This window comes from Xiphophorus maculatus, chromosome 10 (genome assembly GCF_002775205.1).
Source record: "Xiphophorus maculatus strain JP 163 A chromosome 10, X_maculatus-5.0-male, whole genome shotgun sequence".
Taxonomy (NCBI): Eukaryota; Metazoa; Chordata; class Actinopteri; order Cyprinodontiformes; family Poeciliidae; genus Xiphophorus; species Xiphophorus maculatus.
In genome coordinates, this window is record NC_036452.1 from 23,171,887 (window position 1) to 23,183,737 (window position 11,851).

General features: G+C 41.0%; 2 protein-coding genes across 2 annotated transcripts; one reads left to right on the plus strand and one right to left on the minus strand.

Annotated features, from left to right (window-relative positions):
• The first annotated feature begins 1,928 nt into the window (after window positions 1–1,928).
• On the plus strand, window positions 1,929–7,054 carry LOC102218748 (ras-related C3 botulinum toxin substrate 1-like). Its single transcript, XM_005813542.2, has 6 exons — window positions 1,929–2,016; window positions 3,164–3,232; window positions 3,371–3,488; window positions 4,181–4,243; window positions 5,032–5,191; window positions 6,594–7,054. Exons 1-6 carry the CDS (start codon window positions 1,982–1,984, stop codon window positions 6,722–6,724), a joined length of 576 nt encoding a protein of 191 aa, XP_005813599.1. The 5' UTR covers window positions 1,929–1,981; the 3' UTR covers window positions 6,725–7,054.
• A 559-nt stretch (window positions 7,055–7,613) lies between these two features.
• crym (crystallin mu) lies at window positions 7,614–11,449 on the minus strand. Its single transcript, XM_023341559.1, has 8 exons — window positions 11,199–11,449; window positions 10,979–11,129; window positions 9,828–9,890; window positions 9,613–9,714; window positions 8,652–8,835; window positions 8,444–8,565; window positions 8,272–8,356; window positions 7,614–8,189 (listed from the first exon to the last, which is right to left on the minus strand). The coding sequence occupies exons 1-8, from the start codon at window positions 11,363–11,365 to the stop codon at window positions 8,116–8,118; spliced, it is 948 nt and encodes a 315-aa protein (XP_023197327.1). The 5' UTR covers window positions 11,366–11,449; the 3' UTR covers window positions 7,614–8,115.
• Window positions 11,450–11,851: the final 402 nt, after the last annotated feature.

The following is an 11,851-nucleotide window of genomic DNA, read 5'->3' on the forward strand; positions in this document are numbered from 1 at the left end:
CTCTAGCTACAGAGAGGCGGAATTATACCAAAGGCTGACTTTAGGGCTGAAAACCGATTTACAAATAAACCCAATTATTTAGATTTTGTCAAATTTAGTTAGCAATAAGTGTGCAGATTGATCCAAAATATTGATAAGGTATCAGATCCATACTAGCACGGTAGGATCATTACTTTAGTTTCAGATTCCCTCTCAAATATATTTATTTTTTTTCCATTTACAGAATTGTAGTTTGTTGTTTTCTATTATTCCTATATATTGTGTTAATATTGTATTAAAGTATTTTGTATAAACTTTCTCCAATTTCTATCCTAGATTTTAACAAAATAATCCGAAGAGGAAAAGAAAGACATAAAAACAGCTAAAGGTCAGAAGTTTGATGATTTATCGAATTGAAAAAAATAAAAGTGTCGATATGTGTATCGGCAATACTGGTCCTACTTTGTATCGGATTAATCGTATGCGCTGTCACACACTTCTGGTGACCCAGGCATCATTCTCTGTCACCTCAGTAATTTGTGTTGCTCTGTCTCATTAAAATCCAACAGAGTTTGTGTGTGAAATATGACGAGATTGTTTTGGTATTAATTTCACAAAATCCTTTATCGATGTTTTTTTTTTTTTTCATCCGAACTCATTCAGGTAGACTCTAATATTAAAATGAAATCTTTCACCGTTTTCACCACTAGAGCTCGTTCCTCTGTGAATCAGGCAGACAGGTGAGGCCGAACCAGCCTGTTAGATCAGAGCCAACTCATTTTAACCGTGGTAATTTGCGTGGTGACTCCAAGCCGCATCTTTATTAGTAATGCCAGACGAATGCGCCACCGCCCGCCGGAGACCAGTATGGCAGGCCGTTTTAATATAAAACCTGCTTGGCCTGTCTGACTTAGACTTTTAAATAAACAAAAATGCTTTTTGATTAAACACAACTACATTTTAATTATCCTGGGAGATCATTTTAGGTAGCTGCATCTACATTCTGATATCTAAAATTATTTTAAAAAATTTTTAGATATCAAGCATTTTGACTGTTCAACATTTCTTTTGAGATGTTTTCAGTAATTGCTAATATTTTGAATTGGAGCCTCCATACAACTTAATGGCACATCCTCATTTATGCTAGTCAGAATGCAATGAGTGACGTCTTAATTAAATAATATGTCTTGTCATAAACCAAATTCAACTTTCTGAATTGTAAGTGTGGCGACGCTAATTTTATTTTAAAAGACCTGCCATAAGCATGGATCCAAGAGTTGGAGTTTATATTTTTAATCTTCCCAAACGTCACGTTGGGTTTCATGAACACTGTTTATTTTAGTCATGGCCGCCGCCGTCCAACCGGGGCTTGTAAGGCTGATGAAGAGCCGGTTACCTTAGAAGACTCTGTGAAATTCCCAGTAGCTACTACTGTGGTCTTGTTACTGACATTCCTGCTGAGATTTACAGCAGGCGCGTCCTCTAAAAAAGATTAATACAATCTCACGTTTATGGCGTCACATTCCTGCCAAAAAAGCAAACAACAAAAAAAATACAACCTGCGAGGAGCTTATAAGAAGTCATAATAGCGCATTAATTAATCGAAAAAATGCGTTGCTCTGACGGCGGCCGCATTTCCATTTATTCACCGGCCCATAAACGCAGCACGGCGAGTAAAGAAATGAAAAGTTTTGGGTTTTTTTTTTTCTTTCATTTTCCGGAACATCTTATTCTTTATCCTCCTCTTCCTCTTCTTCTTCCGCTATTAGATCAAAGTCTCGTGGTTGCTGTCATCGGATTTGAGATGAAAATCTGACCAATCAGAACCTATGACCTTGTCAAAGTTCTCGCCGTGCTGCGTTCATGGACCCGCCAACAAATGGAAATGCGGTCGGAATCAGTGTCATGCTCCCTTGATTAATACGCCCTGTTGTGATTGCTTAATAAACTCCTCGGTTTTTTGGGGGGGGGTTACAGGAAATTGACGCCATACTGTTACACAATGCAGACGGTAAAGTGTGTGCTGCTGGGGGACGGGTAAGTCAATGTAAAGTTTTCTTCCAAATTAAACTATATTACCTTATATTTTGTCTACATCGGTGGACAGTAAGTAAGTGTAAGTGTTTGGGTTCATCCAGAACCACCAGGTGGCTGCAGGTCTAACATGCCAGCAGTTTGTTGTCAGGCTGCCGGTGATGAAACTCAGTACTTTTGAGCAACTGGAGCTGTTTGGTTCCCTTTTTTTTAAGCTCTAAAAACTGTAAATGGCTTTAAAACTTTGTAATCACAAACATATTTGAAATCAAATCCATCTAATTTAAATGTGGTAGAAAGCTCCCAGAAGTTCGCAGCATCACTGCGGTGGAGGTGCTGCTAAAGATTAGGAAGCCTGTTTCCTCTGTCTTGGCTCAGAATGAACACAGTTATGATTACTAAAGAAATATCTTAGGCTGCTAACGTCGTGTACGGCAAGCCTCTGGTCAAAAGTGACACAATTATTAGTAAGAAAAAACTTTTATAAAAGTTAGATTTCAGGTGACATTATGTCCCTGTATACAGGGGAATTTGACTTACAGGGACGTTTCAACAATAGCAGTAGGTGTGTTTTAATGTATCATTTAGGTGCAACAATATCTGAATGTTACAATAATGTATTTGGACCAAAACTTAATAAAAACTCCACACTGGCATGTTGTACATCATAGCACATATGGAATAACCAAACAGTTTTACAGTACTGGCATTACTTTGGTTCTCTCAAAATGACGCCATTTTGGTGTCAGTTTCTTAAAAGGTCAATGGAAAGCTCATAAAGCTCATAACTGTGACTCAAACTAAACCAGATGTTTGGCTCAGATAGAAAGTGCTGCAGCTGGAGAACATAAAAACAATCTGATTTTAACTGAAGTGGACAAAAGTAACCCAAGAACAAGTGTGAGTGGCAACATATTTAGAAGATGGAAAAGTGTTAAAGCTATCTTAGCTAACTTATCTTAGCTAGCTCATATTAACGAGGCTTAAACAAATGGTGGTGTGTGTGTGTGTGTGTGTGTGTGTGTGTGTGTGTGTGTGTGTGTGTGTGTGTGTGTGTGTGTTATTTCGCCCTGCATCAGTAAACATATTGATTAAAATCAATGATTCTGAGTGATTAACCTGAAAAGGTTTCCCTCATTGATCCTCTCAGGGCTGTGGGTAAATCAGCCATGATCATCACCTACACCGCAGGCTTCCCTAAAGAGTGGACCCCGTCAGTGTAAGTCACACACAGCAGCACTTTAGGAGACCTTTTGGTCGTAGTAACTGTGAAGACAACAGGTGTGATTCTTTTGATAATATGACTGAAGGTTGAACGAAAATCATCCGTTTTGAAAGTGAATGTTTCTACCTGCAGGATGGAGAATTATAAGGTCAGCGTGACGGTGGACGGGAACCAGGTGACCCTGGACGTGTGGGACCACAGCGGATTATCGGACTATGACCGGTTGAGACGCCTGTCCTTCCCACAGACGGTGTGTTTCCACGGAGACCCACAGCAGCTAGCCACTGTTAGCACAAACCCCATTTCATTCAGTCAACTGCTGTGGAACCAGTAGCAGACATTGTGTTTTCTCAAGCGCCATCGTTAATATGATCAATACGCAGCAAATATGTTGGTTCATGTCCCGTTAGTTATGGTTCAAAAGCAGCAGGTGGGTTTTCAGGACTCATTTAAAGGAACTCTGCGCTCTGGCGTTTTTAGTTTTCTAGAAGTTTGAGGTGCCTGGAAGCTGAGTTGCATTGTTTGTTTGTTTGTTTGTTGTTGTTTTTTGTGAAGGGTGTTAGAGTAAAAGCAGCCAAACGTTAATGTACGGCATGTTTTTCCGATTTTAAGGTGAGAATCGACTGAAATTATTCATCATTCACCTGCAACGTCACAGTTTTACTCTACTTTGTGTTGATCTATCACATTGATCCCCATTCATTTTCATTTTATTTCTATTCGCATGTGAAGACAAACTAATTCAGTTTGTGAATAAATATAGCCAGTTCAGTCAAACCACACGAGAAGATTCGAAACGTTTTTCCAATTTTGCACCCGTAACTGATTCCTTCGTACCGGTGGATCACTCGTATTGTTGCCGATATCTGACGTGAATTAACCGTGTAAATATTTGTATGTTGTACATTTAATTTTGACTTTGGTTGTTTTTCTACCTGGTAGGATGTGCTCCTGCTTTGCTTTTCCCTCACCAGTCCATCGTCTTTTGAAAACGTGCGGAGCAAGGTGACTCTACTCATAAAGCCGTCCTTCATACATAACATGTTAAAGACTTTAAACCAGGGCTCTGCACCCTTAACAATCCAGAGAGCCACTTTGACCCGTCTGTCCAGCCAAATAGATCACATTTAGAGCTGCAAATCATAAAATACGTTTTGAAAAAATTACATTTTCCTTCTTTTTTTTCTTTTACAAATATTTACTATAGGGAATTTGTTGTCATTTCCAAAAAAAAAACCAAAAACACAATTTTATTTCTATTTTTAGAGTTTACAAGTAAAAACTTGAAAACCTCTCGCAAAGAGAGGGTGGGTAGATTTTCTTCTACTGTCTTCTGATATAAGTATGTAAAAAACAAAAACGAGCTTGTAGTGTCCAATCTAATGACAGACAAAGTAAAAGAGATCAAAACAACATAACTGTTGCTTTTAGTGTTGTTCTATTGTAGCTTTAAAATCACGGCTTAGTTCTTTTATGATTTTTAGCTGAAGTTTTAAACAGCCGTCGTGGCTCCGGAGCTGCTGGCTGCACATCCTGGGGTCAAACCGAAGAACACAAATAAAAATGTAGAGTTTGAAAAAAAAAATTTAAAATCAAAAGTTTTACTGTCAGGTTTAGGATTTTACTTTGATATTATAAAGGACTAAACGATGTAGATAAAACTCTAGATGTTTTGGATGCAAATCGTCACACACAAGCCTTCACTTTTCTGCTTGTTGTGATAATTCGCCAATAAAAACGCTGCTGCCATGCCGTGAACACTGATCCAGTCTCCATGCTCCCTCCTGCTGCAGTGGACCGAAGAGGTCAGACATCACTGCCCCGCGGTGCCGGTCGTCCTGGTGGGCACCATGTCGGACCTCAGAGACGACAAAGACAGGATAGAAAAGCTGAAAAAGGAGCATCTCTCTCCCATCACCTATGATCAGGGCCTGGCCATGGCTGAAGAAATAGGTAGATGTCTGTTCTCTGATCTACTGGATGGTTTTAGTTTGATTTCAGTGAAACTCTGGAACTGGAAACGAGTCATCTCTTAAAGATTCGGTCTCACTGGTCATGTTTGCATCAACATAATAGGGTTGTCCAGTCGTCTTAATAAGACATATTGCATGTTATTGTTTATGTCCAGAAATGTTGCGCTGGAGGACAAAAAGGCCAGAATCCGTGGCCGTGCGGTTGTGCCCCAACAGTTTCGTTAACAAAATGAAACCTGGAGCTGTAGGCATGTTTCATTTAGTGCGGTGTGACACAGCAGAGGGGAAAATAACGCAGAAAATCCATTGAACAACAACTCAAGACCACTTGTATTTTTTTTTTCTCTCTCTCTCTGTGTCAGCTACACTAAGCACAGACTTGTTGCCATAGCAGCTAACAACAACAACGCCACCAGGTTCAACACTGAAAAACCATTTACCACACAAAGAATAGAACATTCAGTCTGTTACAATTTTATGTTTTCAGGCCTGATGTTTAGTTTGCGATTATTAATAATTGATCGCTGTGGTAGATTAGCTGCCGCTGCTATTAGCTAAATTAACACAGCGGTGGCTGATTAGCTAATTTACGCATTAATGATCTGACATGGCTGCTGTGTAGGGTTTTTTTAAACTGAACACACAGAACATGTACTGTACATGTTTAGGTTGCTAAAGTCAAGCTATCATAACTGACCTGCTTCCCTCTCCCTCGTTATTTTTTTATTTATTCAAACTTTTTCCTGACCTTGTTATCTAGTTGCTGTAGTGTTGACAGTTAATAGTGAAGCATTGTGTCCTTTTTTCTTTTATATATCACACGTACATTTAAGACTTAGCGTGTTATACTGACAACATGACAGCTAAAATCAACTGTCGTCCAGTGAGCAGATTTTTACCCTCCAGCTGGAGGGAGACGCTGATGTGACGTCATACTGCAACGTAGAGATTAAAGTCAGAATTCTGAGATTAAAGTCAGAATTCTTTTTTTTTTTTTTCGGTGGCCCTAATCCTCTTCCGTAGTTTCTTATCTTATTAAAAAGAGAAAAATGTTTTCTTGCTCATGTTTTAAATGTACCCTTAAGTATAAAAAGAACAAAATTCCAGACTGCAGTTATTTTTGAAACAAAAGAAAAGAATAAAAATGCACAATAGAAAAACAAAGTATGGACCACAACAGCATTTACTAAAATGTGATTTCTACTGCAACTTCATTGTACTGGATTTACTTTAGGGGCGTCCAGAGTAAAAACGTGGCTAAGCTGTTCAGATCTTCTTTTTTTTTTTCTCCAGACCCTTGCATCAGTTTCCTTAAACCTGTTGAATAATACTGCATCGTTGTGCTTGTGTTTACCGTCTTCCTGTTTTCTTCTGAAACCCAGGTGCAGCAACATACCTGGAGTGTTCGGCTCTGACTGAGCTCGGCCTTCAGGCGGTGATGGAGGAAGCCGCCAGGGTGGGCCTGAACGCCAAGCCCGTTAACAAACCGAAGCAAAGCTGCAGCCTGTCATAATGCAGACGACGCCTTTTACGTATTCATGATTTTAAAAACAGGGACGCTGTCGCTGAGGCCAGCAGGGTGGATTAATGAGAGACGGCGTTCTGGAATTCCTGAAGTGAAGGAGAGAGAAATTTAAACCACCCGTGATTTATGTTTCCCACAGATTCTTTCACTCTTTGGTATTCTAGTCACTTTTTATGAAATGAAAGTATCACAGTGTGAATGTGTGGCAAAGCAGGCAGACAGCATTAGGGCCACGTTGATCAAAAAAATCTATATCAAATAAAAATAAAATCAAGTCGCAGCATTACGAGAAAAAGTTTGAATTTTATGACTTTTTCTTGTAATTGCATCACAAGAATAAAATCAAAGTATTACCATAAATTTGTAATATTATGAGATTACAGTCATAATTTTATTTTTTAAAAAGTCATAGTATTATAATTGTAAAATCATAAAATGAGAATAAATCTAGAATATTACAGGAATCAAGTGGCAATATTACGACTTTTTTCTCAGAATTTATTCTGATAATACTATAACTTTCTCGTAATATTATGACTTCATTCTTATATGATTTATTCTCATAATATTATGACTTTTGTTCTTTGTAATTTTTTTTTTGTTTTACTTTGTCGAAAGTTACAACCAGGTTTCTGGGAAATTTCCCAAACAAACGGTTTCTGTTGATGTGGCCGTGTAGACATGTTATTCATTCCAGTTCCACTCAGTTCAGTGGGAGAATTAAGGCTCCCTGCCCAGGGCAACCCAACCTGTGGGGCGAAACCAGAACTCAGTGGGGGAAACGAGTCGTCTGCCAGTTGAGCCCCAAACTAGTTTTCTATTGCTTGTCTATATGAAGCCTGAGAAAAGGAAGCAGAAAAAAGGCTCATCTACAGCGTTCAACACAGAAAAAGAAAATGGATTTATTTTAATGCTTTTTTACACATCTTGATCTGGAGTGATGTCTATACACATGTCTGGCATTGTTTATTATTTTTGTTTTATTTTTATTTTTTTACAAGATTATTTGTTTCCTTTTTGGATTTTAGTTTGTGAAATGACAAAAATGAATGTTTTTTTTTTTTTATGAAATTTAATTAAAAGCAAAAAGTGTGGTTAAAATTCAAAAATTTTGTGCTGCACTGCATTTTTATTTTGTCAGGGAAAATATCGCTTCGAAATATTTTAAAAGTGCCGACATTTTTGCCAACTGCCAGCTGTGCAGGGTCAAACTCGGACTGTTCCAGAGCCGATGTCAGAGGCTGAAAGTGACCCGCAGGCAGCAGTTTGGTCGGTCTTGGTTCGTACTCCACTAAAACCTCTGACACACTGCCTGCCGTCTGCCTCCGCCTCTCTGACTGTAAGGTTCCAGCTGAAACGTCAGAAATCAAGAACAAATCTCATGGTTTTGTTTCTTTAGATGTCCACTGGTCAAACACCAGCTGAGCAGACACTGCATCCTCCACTCCCATTCCTGTTAGAAGGAAAACAAGAAAACACATTAAGGTCCATCAAAAACGACAACAAAGTGATATAATTATATCACACAAACACACCCAGAGACTTGAAGACGGTTGTCTTCTCCCTTTCAGCAGGCTTGGTTCCGTTGATAACGTCTCCCAGCTCTGCAAACACCTCAGCCTGAGAGACACAATCACACCGACTCTCGTTCTGCTCACCTTCAGTTTTTCCAACTGGCTTAAAAATCAAATCTAAAGATAGACCGACCCCTGAAAGGATGACATCACCAGACTCTGACAGCGCCCCCTCCCTGCTGTCCGCGTACACCACCGCGCTCTTCATCAGCACGTCGTCCAGCTCCCTCCAGTCTGGCCTGCAGGCTCCCACAGCTGCTCCGCAGAGTCAACGCGACCGTTAAAAGGGCAAAGCTACGTGGCTGTGGTTATACTGGTTTTCGTGTCTGACTGGACCTCACCTGCCACGTGTGCTCCTGCTTTGACCCACTGACCGTACAGCACCGGCTCCGTGGATCCGGTCACCGTCACTATGACGTCGGCTCCCCTCGCCGCCTCCTCCGCCGAGCCGCATCCTCTCACACCGCCTCCCGCCGAGCGGACGAACCTCTCCACTTTCTCTTTGGTCCGGCTCCAAACGCGGACCTGAGGAAGAAGGAAGACGAGCGTGTAGAAAGACGCCGGACCGGGGGATTCAGACCGTTACCAACCAAAGAGGCATTTTTAGGTTTCGGTTCGGCTAAATAAAATTCGCTGAGAGCTGCAAATGTTACATAACCTCTTATGGAAAGAAGACATTAAAAAAACGTAATGAATATCAGCTGTAGGAAATTTGTTGTCACATTTAAAGAACCGCCATTTTGTTTCTGCTTTTAGGTTTTAAAACTAAGAAGGATGTAAAATATTTACAAGAAGTGGATTGACACATTTTCCTCTACGGACGCCTGTAGACACTGATGCAAAACTGCTCAAATCTGAATTTCCTACATCTGTCTATTTTTATAAACAGGAAGCAGCGTGACAATCAAATCAGCCGCATTAAGAGAGTCAAGACATTTATTCCTGAACCTTTAAGATCCTAAAGCTAACAGGGATAAATGTGGGCGACAATTATCAGATGTATGCTAGCTTGTGTCAAGTCTCTGTAGCAGCCTTTAGACGCTAGCTCCATGCGAACAAAATGGAGACGACAATAAAAATCCCTTTTCTGTCCTACCATCACAAACATAAACAGTTTGCTGAACTTCACTAGTGGAGCGCCTCAAACACTCCAGGTGAGTTTAGCATGAAAAGCAGGATAATGACTCAACACATACGACCCAAACAATTTAAAGAAATGCTTTAAAACACACACACACACACACACACAAGCAAAATGTTGTCCTTTCTTCACCCATCTTATTGTCACCGCTGAACAAGTACCTCTTTAAAAGAAAACATCTCAGTGAAGACGTTAAAGTGACTCAGAGCCTGCGTGCCGGTCCCCAGGATGGCCAGAACTTCTGCTCCCGGCGCCATCAGCAGCTGCACACACACACACACACACACACACCCACACACCAAACAGATCAGAGTTACTGCAGAGTCTCACTGCACAGACAGGCTAATGTGTGTTATGAGGTCAACAGCAGAGATGCCTTAGCGGAGATGGCTGAGACGGCAGCGGTCCTCATGGCCGTGATGACCTCCCCATCCATCACCTGCAGACGGGACGTTCCAGCAGTGTTTACATGGTTCAGAGTCACACACACACACACACACACACACACACACACACACACACACACACCCTTTAAAAAGTACTCACACTTTCAGTTTGGTCACATAGATTTTAATGTACATTCAGAAGAATGTGTTTTGCTCAGATGAGACCAAAGTAGAACTTTTAGTTGTTTAAACTAAACAGGAAACTAGCACCGTGCATCATCCTGACACACCGTCCTCACAGTGAGGCACGGTGGTGGCAGCATCATGCCACCATGACGACGCTTTTCTTCAGCAGAGGCAAGAACGCCAGTCAGAGCAGATGGGAAGGTGGATTGAGTTATATAAAGGGAGGAAAACCAATTAGAAGTTCAGAATGACTCGTTGTGAGACAGTCAGTGCCAAATGACTGGACCTCTGTTGAATCAGGTCACTCACTTTGGATGGGCGTGGATATTTATGCAAGCATTTATTTTATGTTGCACATTTTTATTTAATTGTCATAATTTCACTTTAACATCAAAAGGGGGTTTTGTCTGTTTTTTGTCTAAAAAGTTAAATTTAGTTGATTTTGATCAATTTGTAAAATCAGTAAAAAGGACAAAACATCCGAGGGGTTGAGTACTTTTTTTCAGCTACTGAATACTGGTGACTGCAACAATATATTTGATCCTACAAAGTATTACAGCATGCAGGGTGAACACAAATGCACGCCACACTTTTCAGATTTTTCGGGCCATCTTGAAAGCCAGGGATCATTTCCCTACAGTCATTGTAGATTTAAACAGGGGTACATTTCTACCAAAAAACTTGGACATTTTGAAATTAATCTCTGAAATTTTCTACAGAAAACTCAAAAATGTCAGTTTGAAAAGGTGAACAATTTCTGCAATAAAATTTTGAGCACAATAGACATTTTCTAGAAAAAAAAACGTCTGAGTTTGAACCCCCCCCAGCCATGCACAACTTTGTTCTGGTTCACCTCATAACATCCTATTAAAGCTCAGTCAGGTTTGTGACTGTGACGTGACACAATGTGAAACATCTACCAGGTGCTTTAATCATTGCAGGGTGTTCGACTCACAGCCTTGATGTTCCCACATTCTGGGTCCAGCAGAACCACGGTGGCCCGAACAGCCGGTAAAGTGGATCCTTTCTCTCTCTTGTAGAAACAGACGAACTTTGTGCTCAGCACTCCGTCGTTCTCCATGTATGTGGGCATGAGCCCCATGAAGCTGGAAGGAGACGCAGATTGAGCCGCTGTTCTGGCAGCAGTCTGTTAATGTGTGCGGAACCAGGCCTACCCGCTGTGCTTCTGCAGCGGCACCGCGGTGCGCACAGGCTGGAGCACCTCGGCGCTGTCCCGTCGGGAGAACTTCCCCAAAGCGTCCTCCAGACGGGGGACCAGGTCCCTGTAACGGAGCACACTTTCAACTTCCTGCTCCCAAATGATGACAGGAGGCTCGGCCATGTCTCTGCTCAGCAAAGAGGGCGAAAGTTCAATCCTCCTCACTGTCCTGGAAAACTGAGCTGCGTTCACGCCTCCTGTCCTGTCCCTCGGGAAACGGTGCTGCGTTCAATGTACTTGCACTGTCGTAAACGGCAGTTTGCTGTTACTTTGCAAAGCTTTCCTTGGTGAACCTCGGGCGAGAAGAGAGAAAATCTCTAAATACAGAGGGAGTAAAATCCATCTGAGTTAACTCAGTTTAAAAAGAGAAACGGAGTGAATGATATTAAGATGATCAGATCCCGACACAGAATGTTTGGGAGAGATGTTCCACCTAAACCCACTGCAACTTTTAGACTGACAGGAGGCAAGGTTGATTGTTTGTTGACGGGCATCCAGAGGAAAGGACTTCACTCATTCATCTGCCCATGAACAGAAAACCTGCCTAAATACGAACAGAAACGATTAGATTTAAAATACAAATTAAAACGCCACCATGTATGAGTTTCT